Source organism: Corvus cornix, chromosome 7, assembly GCF_000738735.6.
Source record: "Corvus cornix cornix isolate S_Up_H32 chromosome 7, ASM73873v5, whole genome shotgun sequence".
Taxonomy (NCBI): domain Eukaryota; kingdom Metazoa; phylum Chordata; class Aves; order Passeriformes; family Corvidae; genus Corvus; species Corvus cornix.
Window position 1 is genome coordinate 36,754,003 of NC_046337.1, and position 22,884 is coordinate 36,776,886.

Genomic DNA, 22,884 nt, shown 5'->3' on the forward strand with positions numbered 1-22,884 from the left:
CACCCCCACAGGGAATAATTCCTTCCTAATATCCCATGTAAATCTACCCTCCTTCATCTTCAAGCCATTAATTCATGAACATTCATACGTGTGGCTACAGAGCCACCACCACCACTAAGGCTGCTCCTGTGTTACACCACACAGGCATCAATGCAATGCAAGTACTTCAGCTCTCCTACTTACTTTTCTTCTTCTGTGGGCCCTTTCCATGACCTGAAACCCAGCAGTCTTTGAAGTGCAGCCCAGCACAGCCACCCCTGACCACTCCCTGTGTCCAACATAACACATCCCTCCTGCTCACCTGCTGTCCTCCGTAACAAGTGCAGGAGCAGATGGCCCCAAAGTACTCCTTCTGCCACTGCTCCCCAACGTGGTACATCTTCCCATCATCATAGCACGTGGTCTCATCTGTGGAGGAACAGGCAGAGCTCAGCTGCAGGGCCTGGGCTTGGCTTTAAATATGCTCAAAGCAGCCTGGTGATCAGAAGGGGAGCCCCTGCACAGGCATGCTCCCCTTGTCTGACCAGAGGCTCCCTGACTGGCAGGGGAACATCAGACATGTTCACAGCTCAAACCTACAACAGGAGGGTATTTTCCTGACAAGAGCAATGAAGTTTAAGTCACAGAGGGAAGGCCAGAGGAGCTTGAGGTGACAGGCCCTGCAGGAAAGTGCAGCTGGAGTAATCCACCCGTCTGAGTGGAGTGACATGTCCCTGGTGTGCAGCTCCAGGGCCAGAGGAAGACAAGTGCTCAGTGTGCTGTGACCTGAGCTAACAAAAGGCTTTCCTTCTTTTCAAGCTCAGGAATGTGAGATTTATGCCTTCAGCTCTTGTGAGAACAGACTGAAACTGTCACAGTTCAGCCTGAATCAGATGCACTGATACACTGGTACTTTGCTTGTCCCCCTGGCAGGACAGAGTTGAGATGCTGAGATTTCCTGAATGGGAGCCCAGACTAACCAGCAGAAAGAGACTTACGAGGTTCACACTTGAATTCTCCTTTTCCATTCCCAAGGCAGGTGCAGCTCATCATCTGGCCATTCTCCCCTTGCCTGTCCCACTTCTCCCCAATCTTGTAGTTAACTCCATTGTCATGGCACCACTCTGGAGAAGGCAGAGGAACAAGAATCAGTAGTTATACCACATGCAGCAGGAGGAAAATAGCTTGGCATTGTCTCAGGAAGGGCAGGAGAAAGAATCTTTTCAGCTCATCTAAGTCCCAAGGAGGAAATGGGTTCAGCTCCTGCAGTTTTTAACTGCTGAAGGCTGTTGCAGCACTGGGAAATGTGTAGAGGCTGTTGGGAAAAAAGTAGGATGTGACAAAGAATGGGGAGAGGAGGTTTGGTTCATAGGAGAAGAAAAGAAATGAAAAGGAATTTAATAGATGTGGGGCAGGAAAGGAGAGAAAAATATTTTAAATGCTCTTTCTTTGGACAAATACCCAGTATAAACTTCACCACAATCTTGCAAGACACAGTGGGTAAGCCATGTGTATCAAATAATGAAATATAAATATTAAACCTGTAAAATAAGTGTCTTTTCCTGTAAAATTAAGTGTCTTTGCATAGACTCCTCTGAGTCTATGGAAATTGCAGAAATAATCTCTTTGCTGAGCTTATCCCACAATTTAAAAGCCTAATTTTAATTAGTTGGGTATGTGTTGTGTTAAACTGCTCAATCACAGACTTTTGTTCCATTCCCTTACATCAAGTCGGATATTATTCCATGTAAACCACAGTTCTGCAAAGAATAAAACTTAATGCCCTGGGCAGAAGTGTTAGAAAATTAGAAAACTGGTTTTGCAAGCTGCTTTGCAAAGGCTGCCTGCAATGCAAGCCAGATTTATTGTAATACCAGCACTGGCTGTAATACCCACTGAAATCCACACTTCCCCATATTACCCAGACATGTCTGGCAAGGTAAAAACATCACTTATCAATACAATATTGATTGCTGCTGATGGCAATTCTAGATTAGCTGCACAGCTCAGAGGTAACCAAAGTTTTCCATCACTTCTCATGATGCAAAACACTGCTTTGGTTTAACGACTTCAGATCCTGCCTTCATTTGCATCATGTTTGGATGAGGCTGGTTCTGTCAAACATGGCACTGGTGCTGGGGGAGAGTGGGGATGGGGATGGTTAACAGCAAGCTACTCACTAGAAGAGTCACATCTGAAATGGCCACTGCCAAAGCCTAAACACTGGCACCAGAGCTTAAAGCCAGTTTCAGATAAGCGCTCCCATTCCTCGCCAATGGAATAGAAGGAGCCAGTGTAAGTATCAAAGCAGGTGTCGTCAGCTGGCTGGTTTAGTCCTTCAGACACTGGAACAAAAAGAGAAGAAACAGGCATCACACACAGCATGGGAACTGCTGAAAGACAGAATGATTTTCAGTGAATACACACTTTCTTCTTCTTGCAATATCCTGGCAGGAATGGAACTACCCCATGGGCATATACTTGATGGTTCTGTCAGCAACCCAGCTCCCTGTGATTTATTTTCCATCTGCATGTGTCCAAGCAGTTGAATGATAAAAAAAACTGACATGAAGGCTATTTTCGTTTTGATTTGCCAAGTTTCAAGCAAGTGTGAGTTTTTGCATTTGCTGCTGGTGAGCAACAATCTGACTCTGCCTGTTTTTAGGAGAAAATTTGCTGTAAGATGCTGAGAGAACAGCAGGGGGTTGGTAGCTTCATGATGTGCCCTTTTTTGGGGTGTTGCAGGTTCTATCACATGGCAGGGGGCTGGGAGAAGGAGAGCAGACCCTGTTGTTGGGCAGAGTGATTTGACACCTTGGGTGTGTGCCTTGGCTGGCAGGTGGGTGGCTTCACAACCACGAGTTCAGTGTCTGATGATCAGGGTAAGAGCTGATGGTCCCGTCTATGACAGATATGAGGCACCAGTGACTCTGACTCCCTTTAAGCACAGCAAGTACCAGATCTCTCTTGGGGCCTTGGGGTGTGCCTGGAGCCTCAAAGCACATTCTCTGTGCTTACACAGCAGCTCAGGATAGCTCTCATCCCACCATCAGTGTGTGTCAGTTATCCAAAACCAGAGGACCTCACAAATCCCTTGTCCCAGGGTCCTGCTACGAACTGTCCTTGTCAGGAGAAGTTTCCTTTCTGAACCATTGTCAAGCTTGGGTACCAGGTAGGTTACCTTGAGTACAGGGAATGAGGCAGGGGCTGCACAGATTCAGCCAGACTCCCTAAGACTGTTCCTTACCAGTGTTGCCAACTGTGACCACCTCCTCCAGCACCTTCTGCCTCCGGTGATCCTTCAGGGCTTCCACTATGATGTTGTAGGTGGCCCCTCTTGTAAGGCCCTTGAGTGTGGCACTGGAGGAAGTGCCAGGAACCCTGAACTGCAACAAGAGACAATGCCAGGTCACCAGAAAGGGAAGAGGGAATACCCTTTAGATGTTACTGCTCTCATAGGAAAGACAAGGTGTTCAGGATGACACCCATGCTCTGTACCATGATGGTACATGACCACTCCCCTTAGATACTCTGAGAACTTCAAACAATACCAAGTTAAACTTGGCCACTCTGCACTATGGATCATGAGGGTTAGTTCTGCCATTTCAGGAAAACCACAGGAAACATAGGAGGAGTACTTTAGCTTGGACAAGCAGCACCTCAATCTTTGAAACTCCCACTCAGCTTACTGTCCCCTGCCCTGGTGAAGTGTCACTGCTAACAGCATTTCAAAGCGTTCTGGTTTTGCAGTTTCATCCAGTAGTCTTTTCCATAAAGGAGAGGAGGGAGGCTGTTATCCATCCTGGTCTCAGCTATGTGTTAAACACACTCTTTAGGCTGATTCCTGCCACTTCCTTAGCACAGCAGAGGGACTGGGGGCTGCCCCAGGTGAGGCTACACTGTCCCTCTGCTGAGACGGCCCCATTACCTGCAGAGTGTCCTCGTCCTGGCTGACGGGCTGGCAGGAGATGATGTACTCAGAGCTCTCCAGCAGCGGCCTCCAGGAGATGGTGGTCTGAGAAAGGGCTTCTTGCCCTGTGGTGTCGTTGCGCCGGGGCCCACGGGAGTGCGGGTACGAGGGCTCCACGACGATGGGCACCTGGTATCCCGGGATCTCGATGGCTTCATCCACGCTGGGCAGCGGCCGCCTGGATCCCGGCCTGAGGGGAGTGGCTGTGGTGGGTCCAGGCCGCCTGTACCCGTGCTCCTCGAAGAAGACTTGCTGCCCCTGGTGTCCTACTGTCTGAGGGTGCCCAGAGGAGCCTGGAAGTTGGATACCGTTGCCATTGTCATACCTATTGTTCGTGAGGTAAGGGGTCCCCTCATCAATGGAAGGCACGTCCAGGATGTCGGGCTGGTTGGGGTGTGGTCTGCTAATCAGCGTGGGGAGCTCATCTGGCCAAAGAAAGGTTAGAGGCCATCAAGCAAAGCATGGCAAAGGAACAATGGCAAATGAAACAGCTGTATTACCCCACTCCAAGCATCAAATATTAGCAATTATCCCAAGACATAACACACTTTTTATGACCTTGTTGTGATTGTAAAGGTAATTTCTATCTCTCTCTTTCACACATAGGCATAAGAAGTGTGTTAGTATAAAATTTTCATACAGCTGAGCAACACTTCCAAACACTGCAACACAAAGATGCCACCACCACTGCTCAAATTGAGAAGAAATGATTACAAGAGATAGCTGCAGATTATCATTTTAAGAGGAATCACTGGTGAGCAGGAAGAAACTTGTTCCTTGATTGCATTTGCATGCCCAGCTGATATTTTGCTTGCTATAGGTATCTCAATCTTGTACTGTGAAAGTTGCAAAGTAAGAGAAATGCAACAGGAACAAATTGAATGGATTCTGCATTTGATGCCATCAAGTGTTAGACAGTAATGTTAACCCTGATTTAATTATCAATTAGGTACCCAAGCAAGAATCCAGCACCAAGCACACTGTTCTGTTCCTAGTGTTCAAACACAGGTAAGTGTGATTAATATCAATTTAGAAGTGTACCTCCTGCATCCTTAGAAAGGAAAATCTCCTTACAAAGCCTATTTGACTCAAAGAAAAGGTGTGGCTGAGTGGTGTGAACAGGATATTTTAAAAAACATTATTTCAGTCCTCCACAAGTGTCCTTCAATGTCTCCCCAACTGTATTCCCCAACTGGAAGACATCTCCTGTTGGCACAGAACAATCCAGAGCTTTGTTTTACCTGTCCTTTTTCTGCCAACCAGTGGTTCACTCTTTTGACTGTTCTTCACAGCAATGATGTAGATGATGTATTCAGTGCCAGGTTCCAAACCTAGGCAGGGAGGGAGGACATAAAACAATTTTAGACTTATGAGTTGCTTTTCTTTTGTGATTATGTGTGAGATCTAAGGCAGAGTGAGAGGTGAGTATGGCTACAGTATCGGGTATGTGTATTTCAGATCTGAGGTTTTCAGGAGAGTGCAGAGAGCTCAGCCTCCTGCTCCTCAGAGCAAGTCTGCAATCTGATCACGTCAGCTGGGATTGCAGACTCAAACTTAAGGGATCTTCCCCACGTGTGACTGGTGGGGTGCCAGAATCATGGGCTTTTTCCTTGAAAGGACAACAGCTGTGGTGACAGTGGAAGCAAACACTGAACTGTTCAAATGCGGTGGTTGCTCTGACCAGTGCATTGGAATGTGTTTATAGGACAGGTGTGCTTCTAGGACCACTCTCTAGTACTGGAAACTACAATAAAGGAACACAACTTTCTCTGTCTATTAGCTAATCATCAACACATTTTATAATTAGGCCTTCCCCCTCCCTCTCTCTTTCAATTCAAGAGTTTCAGGTGAAGAGCTCCCAGACAGAACAGTCACCAGTAATGGTAGCCTCGGTGGTGCCAGGCCGGGGGCGAGGCAGGATCTCCTTGACTGGTGAGCCAGGTTTCTCATATCTGATGATGTAGCCAGTGATTTTGGCTCGGGGAGGCTGCCAGGTGGCCAGCAGGGAGTTGCTTGTGGTTGTAAGGAAGCGCAGGTTAGAAGGAGCATCGATAGCTGGGTGGAAACAAAAGAAAATGGGTCAAATGCAGAAAAGACCAGCTTCACCTGAGCTACACATGCTTGACACCCTTCTCAAACTTGGGAGTAAAACCTATTGCTCTAAGTCACAGGGAATATTAAATGTGGTCAGATATAGACAACTCCTAACTACCATATGTGATTACTCAGAAGAGCAGAATGGTCAGACAAGATCATTACCAGTGGAGGCATCCAGTACCACTGGGGAGCTGCGTGCATTCTCATTCAGAGTGTACAGGTAGATCTTGTAGTCAGTGCCAGGCTGCAAGCCTAAAATGAAGTTGAAACACAGATGTTAGCTAAGGAGAGGAAGCCACCTAAGATGGCCATCAGAATGTCTTTCAATAATCTCTTCTTGGAGCCTAGTCTTGATACCTCAGATGTTTTTTCCCACCTTTTGTTCCTACAGTATTTCTCATCAAGGATATTGAGTCCCAAAACAAGAACCCAGTGTACTTTCTGCTATGACCCTGCAGCTGCAGAAGCCCTCACTTACCAGTGATAGTGTAACTCCTGAGTTCAGGGCTGATGGTCCTCTGAATGGGGTTCTGGCCACCCGCAGGAATGGCTTCCACAAGGAAGCCAGTGATGGTCTCAGTCTTGGTTCTCCAGGTAATGGTGATGGTTGTCTCCGTGACATCTGTCACCCGGGGCCTGCGAGGGGGACTCACATCTGCACCACAAGGAAAAGGGGTCTTGTCAATACAGTGGGGACTGGGAATCATCAGCCAAGTGTTGGTGAAGCCTGGGATGGAGCTTTGGATAGAGCCCCACTTTGGACATGGAGCAGGCTCCCAGCCACTGCACCCACACAGCACTAAGTGGTCACTTGGGGAGGGCCACCACTTACTTTCAAGGGTGGTGACCACCCCCTGGGCGGGTCTGCTGGTCAGGGAGTCCTTCAGGGCATACACACTCACTTCATACTTGGTTGCTACCTAGAATGGACAGAGTTACACCACGTTACAAGAAGGCACAGGGGGAAATACTCCTCAGTCAGTGTTTGGTGGAGCCACGTTTCTCAGTCACCACCTACTGAAATAGGAAGCCTTAAAATAAGTCAGGGAAGGACTGATGGGATAATTCTAATTATTTCCAGCTGTAATAAAAGAGCAGACATGGACCCTGACAAGCAGGGCACACTCAGGAGCACAAGAAATCCTGGAAGAAGCTTATTTATCACCCCTCATTTTAGAAACTGTGCTTCAAAGCTGATTCTTCAGAAAAACTCTAATTTCCCTTCTATTTTTCCCAGTTAATGGATGCCATTTGCTATGATAAGGAATAAAATAATATGAATAAAAGAGAATTGTGGAAGTAACAGCATGGGGGTTTTTGTCCTTGGCTGCATCAGACCATGGGTCCACTTAGATTAGAATGTTTTTAAAGGCTCATTTCTGAAAATGATTCATAAAACTCCTTAAAAACAGATCAGTATCTTTTTAAGATTGCAGGAACCATAAAAGCAGTGATTTTCAGCCTTCTCCAGTTCAGGAACTCCTGAAATGTTTCCAGTGGAGAAGATGGCTATATAGCAAATTTAAGCCTACTCACAAAAGACTTGCATTTTTAACTTATATTTTGCAGATGTCTTAAAAATAGGCAATAGACTGCCAGAGCTCCCATATCACAGCTTGAAATCTCCACGTTGCATCACTTTATCTGACCTCTTTTGTGAAAGATGAGTAAAAGCATTTTGCTGGGTTACTTTTGACTGTGAACCTGATAATTTGCATTTGATTAGGCATCCACTCTACTAGATGAGGAAGGGGGTAGAATGCAGATTCAGCTGGCCAATTACTTGGCTTTTAAAAAAACTACAGTACTGAGTAGCTGCAGTCTGACTTGCCATCAGCTTCAGAGCCAGACCCTCAGGAGCTGTAATGATCTACTCCAACTGAAGTTCCTGACCCAGGAATCTGAAATTGCTTCCAACATCTCCTTCCCACAATACAAAGAAAAAAAGTTACCATCAAGCCAGACACGACTGCAGATGTGCTGTCTGGAGAAAGGTTGATTTCTTTCATAGGACCAGTCTTTTCTTTGGGGTTCACTCTGACTCTGTAACCAGTGAGGCGAACATTTGGTGCATTCCAGTTGATGGTGAGACTGGTGGGAGTTACCTGAGTAAACTTCAGGTTTGTTGGAGGTGGAATTGCTGCAAAAATCCAGATTAGCATGTGGTGAGTTTAAGAAAAGACAGTCTTGGATAAGACAATATTCTCTCCTGAACAGGAGACAGGTTTAGGCCAGGAAAGTGGAGTGCCTTGTGCAAACACAGGCATAAAGCACTGTGGGAAGGGACATGGCATTCAGGAGGAGATTCTCAAATCTACAGTAACTCTTTCCAGCAGAAATAAGGAGATATCAATGCTTCAACCCTGAAGTTAAGTGAGTAATGACATTTGCTATAACATAAGGTAAAGGCTTAGGAAGGTGCTTCAATCTCTAGTAGGCCAGTCTATTTTAATTGTTCTACCAGTCTCTGCTTTTCATCACACAGCTCACGGTTTAGTCCTGCTCCACTTGTCCCTGTCTGTTCATTTCTAAAATACAACGGATGATTTACAAAAGTAAGTAGGAAGCAGGCTCAGGAATTGCAGAGAAGATATAAAAATACTGCAAATGGAGAGGGGAAGCATTTTACAGCCACTTACACAGCGAGCAAGGCAATGGAAAAGCAGAGCTGTGGTGGCCATGAGGCTCATCACACCAGAGCCTGTTCACGAGCTAACACATCCAATATCCTTACAAACAAATGTTTGCCTAAAAAAAAGGAGTGTCCATTGAAATATTTTCTTGCCTTACTGTTGCTAAGCCTGGGGCTGTAAACAGAACAAAGATATACCTTACCACAGTGCCCACTATGGCACATTGCTGTCAAAGCCTTCCAGTTTTACAAAGTGGAAATACAGGATAATTCTTCCTTCTGGCTTTGCTCAGAGCTCAATCTAAAGCCCATGAGAGTCAATGGAAAGTCTAGAATTACTTCAAATCCACCTTTGAACAGCCCACAAAAGGTAAATCACAGAGGGTGGGTTTGAAAAAGTACTATATTGGCATTTCTGGCAGGCAGTCAGCCAGATGTTCCATCATTACATCACTTTGCTTCAGTTTAGCACAGTAAATCTGTACACTAGGACCCACTGAATTCATTCCATTTAATTCCCCTGGAATTAAAGTGCCAGCTTTTCAGCCACAAATGAATGGGAGACCTTTATTACACAGGTGCTACCTGTCTTTGTAATAAAGCCACATCTGGTAATGCTGGAAGCTTGCAATGGATTCCATATTGCTGGAAGCAATGTTAAGCTAATTCCTTGCAGTAATTTTCCTTTTTCATCAAGGAATTTTCAATGCATGGAATTATAGCTGGATCAGCCTGGCACAGAAGGGACCCTCCTGTTCTCATGGAGGTGATGAGGGTGCAGGGTACGGGCATGCAGTGGGCTGTGGTCCCTAGAGCAGTGCCAGTGAGGGATCTGCAGGCTGTGTGAGACCTGAGGGTTCAGCAGTCTCCCAGCCCTTCCTGCTGACATTTGGCTCCATCCAACAGCAAAGCCCCCAGGGGATTAAATCTGCCCTCATCTCTGTTGTTGGTCACTACCTGTGCTTTCAGCTCTCCCATAACCTAAAGGCAAGACAAGAGCGCTGTGAGAGCGCTCACCACGGATCAGGCTCCGTGACCAGGGACAGGACACCCTCTTTTCTCTAGGATCTGCTCCTTCAATCCCACTCTCTTTCCTGCCTTCCCTGATGTGTGTGCAGGCTGACTCTGCTGGCAAGCAGCTCTATGGCCCCAGCTAAGCCACCCCTCAGGAGCAATCCCATCCCCTGGGCTGCCCCTGGGGCTGTCCCGGCACGAAGCACCAGTTGCACATGGAAGCACACTTTACCCCTCGGGGCAGAAGCCGCTGCTGCCATGGCCTGCTGGGGTGGTGGGAGCTGTACCTGTGGACTGGGTCCCAGTGAGGGGCAGGCTCTCCATGTCATCGTATATGGCAACGATACTGATAGTGTACTCAGAACCTGGCCTGAGGCCATGCAGCTCAGCAGTGTCTTCTTCGCCACCTGGGGCCGGCAATAGCTCATGGATTCCATCCTCAGGGCTTGAGTAGGTCACCCTGTACCTGGTGACTTGCCCCTGCGGGCTTTCCCAAGCAATTTTGATGGAATCAACATCCACCTCAGTGAATGTTAGTCCTTTAGGGCGGTCAATGTCTGTTAGGCAAATTAACGGTAAGAGGTTAAGTGATAAAAAGCAGGTTGTGGGTGAGGAAAATAAAAAGCATTTCGATTACATGCAAAGCAGTTTTTGGTTTGGCGTGGCAAGGGGGCACTGGATTCTCCTCTGTGCTGCACCTTGCACACATGCTCACATCCCTAAGGCTGAGTTTGCTGGTGCCAGGCAGCAGGAAGGCAATCTTTGCCTTGTGGAAACCAAAAAGACCTGCACTGCCACCTTCAAAGCAGCCAGGACACCAATTCTTACCTATTCTTGAGTCCACTTGGCACCAAAACCCTTTTCACACAACTCTAGTAGCATGAAGCTACTTTAAAAGTGGACAAGAGAAAAAAAAAGCAATGGGAATTTTAAGACCCATTTCTCCCACGTAAATGGTCACTAGTGCTAAAAGCAGCCAGAGAACCCACCTGACTCTGTAAGTTTGGGTTCACAGCACCTGCTGTTCATCACTGTGAGCTGCTGTGCAAAGTGCCAGTCCAAGGAGAATCCATCCCGCTATTTTCTTTCATAAATTAATACCCAATTAACACACTCATCAAGAAAGCAAAATTACTCAGCACATTATATTGTAAAATCAGTTAGAAACACTTCAGCTTTGTATTGAGTGCACAGGGAATGTCCACAGGTGCAGCTGGGTGATACGCACTCCTCCCAATTAAACCAATTCATGGGATTTTCCTGGCAAGGTGGGAGCTCAGTGCAGGACAGCAGGGGAAGTGAGCCTTGCTCCTCAGAAGTCTGAGTGGCTACCACAGAAATACACACATCTGTTACACAAAATGGGAGGATGTAGCGTGTCATTTTTATATTGGATCAAAATCCTACTTTTCTGTAAGGTTTCCAATTTTTCATTTGCCATTTTGTATTAGTCCTCAATTTTCTACATTTTCTAGTTGGCAAAGGTGATTTTTGTCCAGGAATTTGTTGGTTGGAATGTGGACTTCACCCATCTCTGCAAAGGTCTGGAGAAGCTCCTGTTGTCTATAGTGTTTGGGGCTGAGTCGTGGTTTTGAATACAAGCTTGAGCAGAGTAACAATCACACAAATCCCCACCCCAGAGGTGTCCCTCAAAAGGCACTTTACCTCAGAGATATCCCTGAGTTACGAGGTCCCTCCTGTGTCCTGAGCAGACTGCTGCTTTGTACAGGGCACCTCAAACCTGGAATTGTTCTTTCTTTTGCAGTGCTTCATCCCAAATTCTTGGTATAATCCATGTAGTTTCCTTTACTCCCTCACAGAGGGCAAGTGCTCCCAATCCCAGTCCAGTTCCTTAACTGGAATCACCTTTGCCATCTAGCTCCACACAAAGGAGATCTTGGCACATTTTGTCCACTGATTGGCTGATGGCAAACATAACCCCGAAAGACTTTGTGGCTTTAGTGAAAGAAAATGAGAAGCGCAGCATTTTGAGGAGGCAGGAAATTGCATTTTGGCAGTGTTTGAGGCAGAGGGACTGCATTTGTGCCAGCATCTGCAGTTTAGGTGCATGGTACTTCTCACAGGGCAAACCACCTCACTCTCTCCTGGAGACCAGGACCCTGGTTTTTGCTTTCCCTGGGAACGTGATAGTAGGTTCAGACATCAAGAGAAAACACGTGTTTGTTCCCATGAAGTGAAATACGTACTGGTGACAGCTGTATCAACCAAGGGCTGGCTCTCTCCGTTCTGATTCTGAGCAAAGACACTGACCGTGTACTCCACTGTGGGCTGCAGACCTTCAATAGTGACTTGAGTTTGATCTGGCAGGAAAGAACACCATCAGTCAGAAAGAACAGCACAAAGCTGCAGAGAGCTGGCCTCAAAACAGCCTTGATTGAATGGCCTGTCTAAGCCATACCATAAATAAATGTAATTAAAACAAGGTGGGACTGACAAATTACATTTGCCTTTAAATTGCACCATCGTTCTCTGGCAGTGCACAACTGCAGAGCTGTGCTCCAAGGCTGCACAGCTGAAAGGGCAGGTTAGCACAGTGGGTAAAACAAAGCACAGGGAGAGCAGCTTTCATCATTTTCCAGGGTAAAGACTGACCATCAACTCAGCTGCATCACAAGCATCCCCAAGTGCTCTGCTGATCCCACAAAATGCAGTGCTCCTGAGAGCTGACACAGCAGGTTCCACAGGTACTACACTACGCACCTGTGGTGTATGTGACTGAGTCCATGCTATGAGCAAGGGTCACATTATGTGACCTCCAGAAGGATTTCAGAGCAAGTTTTGCTGGATGCTAGAAAACCAATGGTATTTCTTTGAAATGCAGGTGCTTTTCAGGCACACTGAGGCTGCCAAGAATAAACCTTTGCAATACAGTGTTGTCAAAGAAATACAAAACTTTTGGGGCAAAAATCTGCCCTAGCTTCTCCTGCATGAGACACAATGGAAAGTCATCAGGATGGCAAGAAAAGGTACAAGCAGCAGCAAGATTTGAGTGGTCACATCCTGCATTCTTTACAGATCCAGTGAAGGATGACATGACTCTTACCTGCAGGGACATTTTTAATTTTTGTGGGCACGTGTCCCTTCTTGGGGACAGCAGTCACTCGATACCCTGTGACTGGGGATGTTGAAGGGAGCCATCTGATGCTGATACTGTTGTCCTGGACATCGGTGACTTGCAGCTGGGATGGTGTGTCTATTTCTGGGCAATAAAAATAATTTTTCTGAGTATGTTGGTACAGGAAACCCTCCCTCCACTGTTGTGTCCTGGCTGAATTTTATTCTGCACTGCTTGGAAGAGAAAACACATGTTGCTATTTATCTGTGCCTCATGCTAGCCCAGAGCAAAAAAGCCTTAACCATGATGTGTGGGTGACTGATCTCAGAGCAATGTTAGCTGAGGATTTTTGTTGTTTAAAGGCTATTAAATGCCTTTATCTGCAGCTACAGCAGGAGTAGGATTAAGCTATATCCAAATCAGGAGGGAGACAACAGTCTTGGAGTTAGAAAGTTAGGTCTCCTCAGGATCACATAATCTGACAGTGATGCACTAGAGTTAAGATAGCAGTGACCCCACAATAGGAGAGCCCAACAGGATTTCCACTCTGCAATGAGCAGTCAGGCACTGCTTTTATCCCCATCTGGACTGCACAGGGTTTCCCCTCCTCCACATCCACGATCCCCTTCTGTGCCCCATCACTTATCATGCTGGGCCACCAAGATACACAGCTCCACTGAAACTCATGGCCCTATAGCCCATGGCTTCTAAAAGAAACCAGGGATCAGTGATACACATTTATGTGGAAAAGCCAACACAAAGCTGTAGGGGGATTTTTTTTTGTTGTTGTTGTTTGATTTAATGAGGTCTCACCTGTTCTGTAGGTGACAGTGACTGGCTTGCTGCTGGCAGGGCTGTCTCCACGGCCAGTTACAGCGTACACAGTGATGGTGTATTCAACACCAGGTTTGATGCCAGTAATGGTGGCAGTAGACACAGTGCCAGGCACTGTGAACTCCTGTACAGGGCTGCTTCCACCTAGGAAAAGTAGGTTAAAAAAGAGAAATGTAATGGATCTGTAAAGCATGCATTTAAAATCACTACAAAAACCAGGACAGTCCTGTATCAACACCAAGTGAAGACAGAACCCTGTTGTTGGGTCAAAGTTGTTTTGACCGTTCCAAGAATGAAATATGTACACAGAACCACCTCTAAAATTACTGGAATACTCCAGATGTTCTTTCCCTTTGGGTAGACAAAATAGGATTTGCTCTTCTTTAAAAAAGGTGCCTATATGTCTGCTACAGTCCAAGGTGCCTTTGCTACTTGCTTTCTAATGGTGTCAGAATAGAGTTTCTGGTCTGTGACTGGCTGTCACAGCCTGCCCTCACCTGTTTCACCATAAGTGATCCGGTAGTATCTGACTGTCACTGCAGGAGCATCCCAGGAAATCCTGAGGCTGGTTGGGCTGGTAGGAGTGACTTCCAGGTCCCTTGGAACATCAGACACTAGAAAAACAGAATTGAGAAGACAGTTTCAACACAATTGTACATCAGCTACATACTCCACTTATACCTCCGCTACTCATCTGTCTGTCCTCTGGCTCAGTGCACACTCCTCTCCAAAGAGATGGATCTGGTTAAAAACCATATGGCATTGCACTGGATTTAATGAAAATAGTTCTGCTGGCCCTAGAAACATCTGAAAGTAGCATGGGTCCTACCACCTTTCTCTAAATCAGGCACTACCTCAGTACACAGGCATTTCCTCACGAGTGAAGCTGGCAGGGGAGATGTGGTTTTACAGCAACTGCCTTGCTAGAGGACACTCCAAATCCAGCATTCCCTCAAGGCTCACCTGTTGTTTGCTGGCCAACCAAGGGCAGGCTCTCCTCCCTGCCATTGATGGCGATGATGCTGACCACGTACTCGGTGCCTGGCAGCAGGTTGGTGAGGGTGATGGAGTTCCTTGAGGGAGGCACACGTTCCTCCTTGGGCCGGGCCCCGCCCTGCTCCGGCTGGTAGCGGATCCTGTAGCCCGTGATGGTGGCACGAGGAGCAATCCAGTGCACGGTGAAGGAGTTTGCGGTTATATCTGAGAAGTCGAGGCCGGTGGGGGAATCGAGACCTGGGTGTTTCAAGAGACACAGGACTGACCTCAACCAAACTGCTTGGTGTCATCACAGGAAAAAAGCAATGAAGTCCCATTAATGAACTCTTAAAGGATGGCATTAACCACATGTGCATCCAAGTACCTGTTTTCTGGATTCCATACAAAGGCGCACTCTCGCGCTGCTCGGAAACACTGTAGACTTTCACCAGATATTCAGTACCAGGGAGCAGGTCTGTGGAGTTGAAGAACAGGAATTTGGATGTACTTCTTTGCTAACAGCAAGAAGTGAATCAACCTACACAATTTTAACTGCATTTCTTAGCAGACAATCAGGTTTTGCTTGATGGAAGATCTGAGCCTCCAGGACAACCAAAAGTTTAAATCAGTTATTTTTGTGGCATAATGGTTCCCTGCAGTGCTTTAGCCTGAAGGAGCATGATATCCTATGTCAGTGCTCCCTTAGTTTGTGGAGATTGACTAGAAGCAATTACCTTTTTTACAGGGTCCCTTCTAGTTATCTACTAGTTTAGTTATGCACCAGGCCACAGCTTTAGCTGATATAAACTGAAATAGGGCCAAGGATTTCCAACACAGCTATTCTAAGTCAGACAAGCTCCAGATTTAGTTTTTTATTCTGAAAGCAGGTATTGTCCCTCCCTTAACCAACCTGATTCTAGGATAGTGAGGAAAAAACCCCAGCTATAAATACTACACAGCTTTTGCCCCAAAAATTAATGTCAGCTCTTGGAAAATGCCCACATTTTGTTGCCATGTCCTGTAAGGCTCCAAACAGTATGGGTTTTCTGGTCTGAGCATACGAAGTCAAAGGAGCAATGACCTTTTGCATATTCTGATCCTCTCCCTGAACCTCTGCACTGGAAGTCCTTGACATTACTGGCAAACCAGGTGAATAACACGTATTTACTGTTAATACCTAACCAGGCTGCAAATCAATGCAGTTGCCTCATAGCCTGATTCACCACTGTCCTTGGATTGATAGGAAAAAACTTGCTTGTGGTTTGGCTTTAACTTGGGTAAAGCTAGAGGTCAAACCACACTTAGTGTGAGTTTGTATGAGGCTACTTGCAACATCAGCTTAGATCAGCTGAGATCTTGGCCAGCCACATTTAAACAATTTTTATTTTGCCTCATTTTGTGTCAGGTGGACCTTCTCACGCTCTACAACTACTTGAAAGGAGGCTGTAGGAAGGTTGGGGGTCAGTCTCTTCTCCAGGTAACAAGTGATGGGACAAGAAAAGACCTCAAGTTGCACTAGGGGAGGTCAAGGTTGGATATCAGGAAAATTTCCTTCACTGAAAGGTTGGTCAGGTGTGGAGTCACCATCCCTAGAAATGTTCAGGAGGTGTGTGGATTGGCACTTGGGGACATGGCTTGGTGGTGAGCTGGGTTGATGGTTCAACTCAGTGACCTTGGAATTCTTTTCTCTTAGTAATCAATCCTATGATTTTATGATGAGGGGCCTCTTATGCTTGACTTATGTAGGTAACCCACTCACTTGTTAAGATGACCATGCGGTCTGAGGGTGAGACTGTCACCTCTGCAACATCCTCCTCCTTCTTGGCAGGGGAGTAGCGCACCAGGAAACCGCTCAGCACGATGGAAGTCGGGGCAGTCCAAGTCACCCTCATGGTGTCAGGCCCCACACTGGTGAAGCGCAGATCGGTGGGAGGAGGCACAGCTACACAGCAAAGAACAAATCTACCTCAGTTCTCAGATTCATATCGATCAAGATGTCTGTTCAGGGAACCAATCACCAGAGAAAGTATCTCATGCACAACAGACTACGGCATCAGACTCATGCAAACAGACTTCTAAACTACATTTGGTTCTACTACAGTCAAGAGAAAAATGTGTCTGCACTACTGTCAGGCTGCTTTAACCTCTTGGCAATTCCTGATATGTTAAATGTACCCCACGGGGCTAATTTAAAAACAAGGTAGCAAGTTTCAGTAATGTGCTTCTAGCAGCTGGATTTTGTATTACAGATGTGGTGCCAAGAGAGGTTTAAAGTTGCCATACAGCAGCTTACAGATGGAAAAGTAATCTCATCTAGAATCCATACATGCACACACAGGAGAGGAGAGGGTATATCACTAATTTCCTATGACTCTACTTCTACTCGTGTCGAAGGATTTACAGCCTCAGGACTTTCAAACACAACAAGATTTCATGCAAGAACCAGTTTCCAGCTCGCCTTCAGCTCATGCACTATAGAGACCCTTGACGGTGTGGCATGGCTGTCACTGGCATGTACTCAGGGAGTGGTGTCCATCTGCATCCTTTGGGGCATTGTGGAAAGAGTGGGGCCACCACGGACACGGGCTGCTGGAAGCTCAAACAGCTGTCAAGGCTGGAGGGTGTCTGCTGATCTACTCCGCCTTTTAGCACCCCTAATTTGGGGAATCACAGTTTTAAAGTCTGGCGAACACACAGCTCGTGTTTCAGGCTCTTCATTCCAACTGGATCCTGGAAATCTGACTAGCAGAAGGTGAATGAGCCTGGCAAGTCTGCAGCCATTCATGGCATTAACATGCCTCCAATTCGAAAGCGAGCAGTGCACATCCATCCCCAGCTGCCATCCGGGGAAAGCAGCGAGCTGGGTCTGTCTGGCCTCCCCGCAGTGAGCGGCTCAATTCCTCTTTGACAAAGCCCCAGCACCCCGACAGCCAGTGACAGCCAGTGACACCGCCCACAAAACACAGAAGTTTTCAAAATTCACCCGTTTGCTGTGTCAGAGTGGTAGGGGCGCTCTCTCCGCCATTAATGAGTGTGATTACACTGATGTCGTAATCAATGCCCGGCTCCAAGCCTGTCACTGTGTAGTATCCTACTGAGGAGTCCACAAAATCTTCAAATATAGGGACACTCTCTCCTGCCGCAACTACTGTGATGCGGTACCCAATAATGGTGGAGGCATTTAACGGGGTCCACCTCAGGCCGATGCTCGAGTCAGTTATGTCAAGAAAGCTTAGGTCAGTGAGCTGGGGCACCTCTAATGAGTTAAAGAGCAAACGGGAGAGGCAGAGACACACGGAGGCAAAAGAAAGACAAGGGAGAAAAAAGCAGTGTTCATCACTATTAACATCGACAGAACTTTGGAAGCAATTGCGGTGATATGCAGAATTTCTCTTGGGGTTTGGGGGAAAAGGGAGGATTTTGGTGGGGTTTTCTTGTTGTGTTTTTGCTTTTTTCCAGTTTTGTTTTCTTATATTTACCCTTCAGTGCAGTCTCCAGCTGCTCCCCTGGGCAGGCAGAAGCTGAAACCCCGATCCCCTCAGAAGCTGAAACCCCGATCCTCTTTAGACATACAATTTTCAAAGAGCCCTACAAGAGGCACTTAACTTGCAACAAATTTACTTTCAGCAATGATAAGCCACAAAGACCCATCATTTTCTGACAAAAACAGAAGCAGAAGAAACACAGTCCTTTTTTCTTTTTACAGGTATATTACAAGAGAGCAAAGTTTACTGAAGTGTAAATAAAACAACTCTGAAATAGTAGTTGATCAACCCTCTAAAATTCTTGTTTTGTTCAAACGATGAATCTAACTTTTATCACAGGGATCACAAAAATATCAGCTCATTTGAAGGGACTAAATCAGACCCTCAGCTGGTGAGAACCTTCACAAAGCTCCAGGGCAGATCATCCACTGTCTGAACTATTTACACTGCACTTGGAAGAAAGCCTCAAATCCCTGCAATGGCTTGAGGATCTGGCCCAGAATTCCTCAAGTTCTACTTACCAACTAACTGCTGCAATATATGTGCTAAAACCAGACGATACGGAACAGTAAGTAATAGAGCACTTCCTTGGAAACAGGGTAAATGGTTAAAAATGACCTTTAGATGATATTAATTCAATCAGAGTGACAACATCCCCAAATTCAGAGGTTATGCCCAGCACATGATGTGGCCAAGAGCCTGACATATGTGGCTAAAATTGTTCAAAATCTCAAATTTTAGCCACTGAATAAGGATGCTCTTTAATGACCTGTTAGATGCTGCCTAAATTTCTGTAGGGAAAATAAGCACAGCTGTGACTGTTTTCCCAATTGATACTCCATTAGCAAAGGTGCTCATTTCCTGCATGTTATGACCAGGAGAACTGGGCAGGGAGTGGGTAATTTTAGAGGCATCTTTAATTGACAATGGCCAAACCTTCAGTTGCTCAAGTCAATAAACTGGTATTGATTTAAGCCACAAGATTTGGCTGTGTAACTTCTATCAGGGTGATCCTGAAATCAGTGGGAACTAATGGATGCTCTTCCTCACTCAGGATCAGACATCAGTAAGTGAGAAAGATGCAGGACTCTGTATCCATTCTGTTCATTACAAGTTAGTTTGAAAAGGAATTATGGACAGAAATATTGCTTTAATAATAGTGGTTATATTCTATTTTAATGTCCTTCTAGGAAAACACTTATTTTACAGAATAGGTGCAAAATAAAAGCCAGTTTTCTGTAAAATAATTGTTTATCCACATGGAATGCATGTACCATATCACCTTTAAAGAGCTGTAAAAGCCAGACACATACATTTTTAGCTTTCCCCCACCAAAAGATGGTGAAGGGCTAAAGCTATTACTGCATAACTATGCAGCATCACAGTATTAGTTCACTCCAGGGAGCACACAGCACTTCAGTGAAGCACAGAAATTTTAAAGCAGTGTTACAAGAGCAAGCAAACACAGTAGCTGGCATCATCTCAGAGCAGAAACAAAAACAAACAAAGCCCTCACAAAGGAAAACTAAATGCAACCATTTAGGGAAATGCACATTAATTTTGCTACTGTGGCTACAAAGGCAGTTTCTGCAGTCCCCACAGACGTCATGTGAGGTGGCACACATCACTCTGTGTCTCTAGTGCTACAGTGATGGACCTTTCCATCTTGGCTTTCCTCCCCATTGTGCTCAAGTGATCTTCTGCCACTACTGCTGCCAGAATTTCTCCTGTGCTCACTTCCCACTCATACGTTTGTTCACCTACTTCCTGTTCCCACCAGCTGTGCTCCAGATGCTGGGGCACTTCAGTGCTAAGTTAAATCCCTGCAGCTGCCCAGCTCAGTGTACTGATGGAGCAGATCCATGTGTTTACCACCACCCTGTGACACACAACATAGGCTGCCCGTGCAGAGAAGTACACAGGTGTTACAAGTTCTCTTGCATGTTGGAACATGGCTATTCTGCTTCTTGAGACTAAATGTGAAGTCTAAGCCCTCCACCACCAGACTAATAGAAGTTCTGCAACGTAGAGCTCTTGGGCTCAGCCATTTGACCTTGAGCAGCTGAAAGTGCTGCTCATCCTTTCGTTACCTGGGGTGATGGTTTCCGAGATGGGGACACTCTCCTGGTTGTCCTTGACAGAGTAGACACTGACATTGTACTCCACGCCGGGGTTGAGGTTCTCAAAGGTGCAGGTGGTCTGATCTGCACCCACCACCTCCTCCAGGGTAGAGCCCTGCTGCCCGTCGGTGGGAGCCGTGGTCACGCGGTACCCGCTGATGCCTGAAATACAGGGAGGCCAGTGTCAGGAATCTCCTGCTGTATCCATTCATATCAGAGGCCTCAGCGCAACACCTGAAGCAAACACATGACGTTTCACAAGTGATTTTGTCACCCTGAACCCAGCAGGTGAGAGGTTGCTTTGTCAAGCACTCCAAAATGAGCTTCCCAGGAGCTAGCCGTGCCACCCTCACAGCATTTCAGTTCCCTTTGAGACCTCACCAAATTGAAAGTCTCAGGACTTTTGAGAGGAACTTTTCTCAGGACTCTGTCAGGGAAAGATACAGCTACCAACAGACAGGTGTTTTCAAAAACTTTCAATCCACCTCTTACAAGAGTCAATTGTGCAGCTCCCATCAGCTATTGTGGGAGAGGAGTTCGTCCTGAACACTTTCAGAACTTCCATGCTCCTTTTCAATTGCACAAGCTCATTTGTCACTTCCAGAAGTCTTTATGGTGCATTTTGCTTTCCTTGCCTTGGACCATTTTTCAACCACTGGAGATAACCTGAAGAAACCCTTCAAATCCTTAAAACAGCTGAAACATTCCAACACATTCATGTTCCAAAATAGCATTTACATGGACTGTAAATCATTAAGAGTCCTACGGCAAGTTAACTGTGAATTACATCCTTAAATGTATCTAGAAACATGTACATTTTTCCTTAAATTACACAACAGCAAGTTTCTCACCAAACTGCAAGGCACCACAAAACAAGTGTTAGCATTCTGCTACAAGAGCAGGTTTGAGCACAGTGTGAGTTCACATGGTTACCTGGAGATGTGCTTCTCTCCCACGAGACTATCAGGATGCCAGTGTCAGGATTGGACCTCAGGCGCAGGCCGGTTGGCGGAGCCAGTGCTGCAAGTGTTCAGACAAACAGGTCACTGCTGGCACTGAGAATCATGCTGGCTGCCTCAGCACCCCTCTCCCCACGATATCCTCATCCTCTGGAATTAGCTAAAAACACTCTCCTGAAGCTGTGACTCTGCACTGCACAAGACAGTGCTACTGTCACCTATGTATCAAAAAGAAAAACCAGACCACAACAGGGAGAAAAGACCAGAACTGCGTCCCACAAGGCAGCCATTGATGTGGGGAGCAGAAGGAGGAATATGGTGGAAAAGCAAGTGTCATACGTGTAGTGACTCTCCTGACGATGGGGCTCTCTCTCTCCTGGCCATCCATCAGCACTGTGAGGCTGTAGGTGTACTCCACGCCAGGGGTCAGCCCGGAGATCACGATGCTGCCGGAGTCCGAGATCACCTCCCGAGGAGCCTCTCCGCCCTGGCTTGGGCGCACTCCCAGCTGCAGGGGAGTGAGGTTTGCTTTTCAGTCACAAGCTGTCAGCATCCTGACTGATCATCCAACAGCAGCACTATGGGCCCTTGTGCTGAACTCCAGCTGTTAATCCTGCAACTTGTGGTTTACATGTCCCGCTTGACCTGAAGCCCCATGACTGCACTGACCTCTGTCATCTAGACCCACTCCCTGTAAGCAGCAGGCCCTTTGCACCTCTCCCCTTTGTGCTGCCATCTTCACTGCAGTCCACAGGAAATGCCTTTAATCTGCCCTCCCCACCACAGTGAAGTAAGAGGAAAAACCAGCATGGGACTTCGTTCCTCCTACCTTGAAACCAATCCTTGGGGCAGGTGTCCAGGTGATGACAATAGAGGTCTCAGTCACTTCTGTGTTAAAAGGAGGAACAGAGCCAGCAGGCTGATCTGTGAAGTGAATTGACAAGAGTTGAAGTCTACCTGCTGTGATGGCTCCCAACAGTTTGAAAACCTGACCTACAGCAGTACAAACAGCCAGAGGTATGAAATGTGTGCTGAACTAGATCATTTTTGAAAATCCAGTGATTTGGGAAGGATCTGACAGATGATTTTTGTCTGCTGCTGGGCTTGACAGACACAGTATGCAAGTGGTCTAATCATAGCCAGAGCTTTTGTTCTTGAGGAAAACAAAAATACTCAACTGGATGCATGATCCTCTATGCATCCAGCCCCAAGAATTTGGGGAATCCTGTTTTTTGGCATGATATCTAAAGTGTTCCTCAAAGCTCAGCTATTTTTTTGATTGGCCCACCATATGCCTTCCAGTCAGCAGAATATTACACCCCTGTCTGTCATCCAGCTGTCCCAGCAAGGACCATGTCATCCCTCACCAACATCTTGAGAAATCAGCAGAAAGGAGCTCAGAGTCAGTCTGAGGCATCTGTGGTTTCACTGGTATCTGTCAGAAGCATCACACAGAAGCCAAAGCCTTTCTGCATGCCAGAATCAGCCTAAATAACGCCACTGAGTTTAATCTGAAATGGCCTTGTTATTAATGAAGAGACTTGGTTAATCAATTCTATAGTCAAACTGGACTGGTTTCTTTCAGACAAGCCAGATATTGAAGGCAATATTAAATCTAAGATACCAGATCATATTCTAACTGAGGAGTATTTATAGATAAGACTGTCAGCAAAAAGCACCTTGCCAATGTCAACAATGTTACTCTGATTAAAAGTTTGAGCCCTTATTTTAGTTTCACATTGT

General features: G+C 46.3%; 1 protein-coding gene across 1 annotated transcript in view; it reads right to left on the reverse strand.

The window, feature by feature from the left end:
* Window positions 1-22,884, reverse strand: part of FN1 (fibronectin 1) — a 51,213-nt gene that overhangs the window by 1,544 nt on the left and 26,785 nt on the right. Inside the window, 24 exon segments of the mRNA XM_039554695.1 lie at window positions 302-408; window positions 978-1,103; window positions 2,160-2,324; window positions 3,227-3,365; window positions 3,908-4,374; window positions 5,191-5,280; window positions 5,825-6,004; window positions 6,209-6,298; window positions 6,525-6,701; window positions 6,879-6,966; window positions 7,999-8,186; window positions 9,980-10,249; window positions 11,900-12,013; window positions 12,757-12,912; window positions 13,582-13,746; window positions 14,100-14,216; window positions 14,566-14,835; window positions 14,963-15,052; window positions 16,337-16,519; window positions 17,561-17,833; window positions 20,153-20,344; window positions 21,116-21,202; window positions 21,481-21,649; window positions 21,971-22,065. Of these exon segments, the coding sequence (XP_039410629.1) occupies window positions 302-408; window positions 978-1,103; window positions 2,160-2,324; window positions 3,227-3,365; window positions 3,908-4,374; window positions 5,191-5,280; window positions 5,825-6,004; window positions 6,209-6,298; window positions 6,525-6,701; window positions 6,879-6,966; window positions 7,999-8,186; window positions 9,980-10,249; window positions 11,900-12,013; window positions 12,757-12,912; window positions 13,582-13,746; window positions 14,100-14,216; window positions 14,566-14,835; window positions 14,963-15,052; window positions 16,337-16,519; window positions 17,561-17,833; window positions 20,153-20,344; window positions 21,116-21,202; window positions 21,481-21,649; window positions 21,971-22,065 (3,998 nt within the window).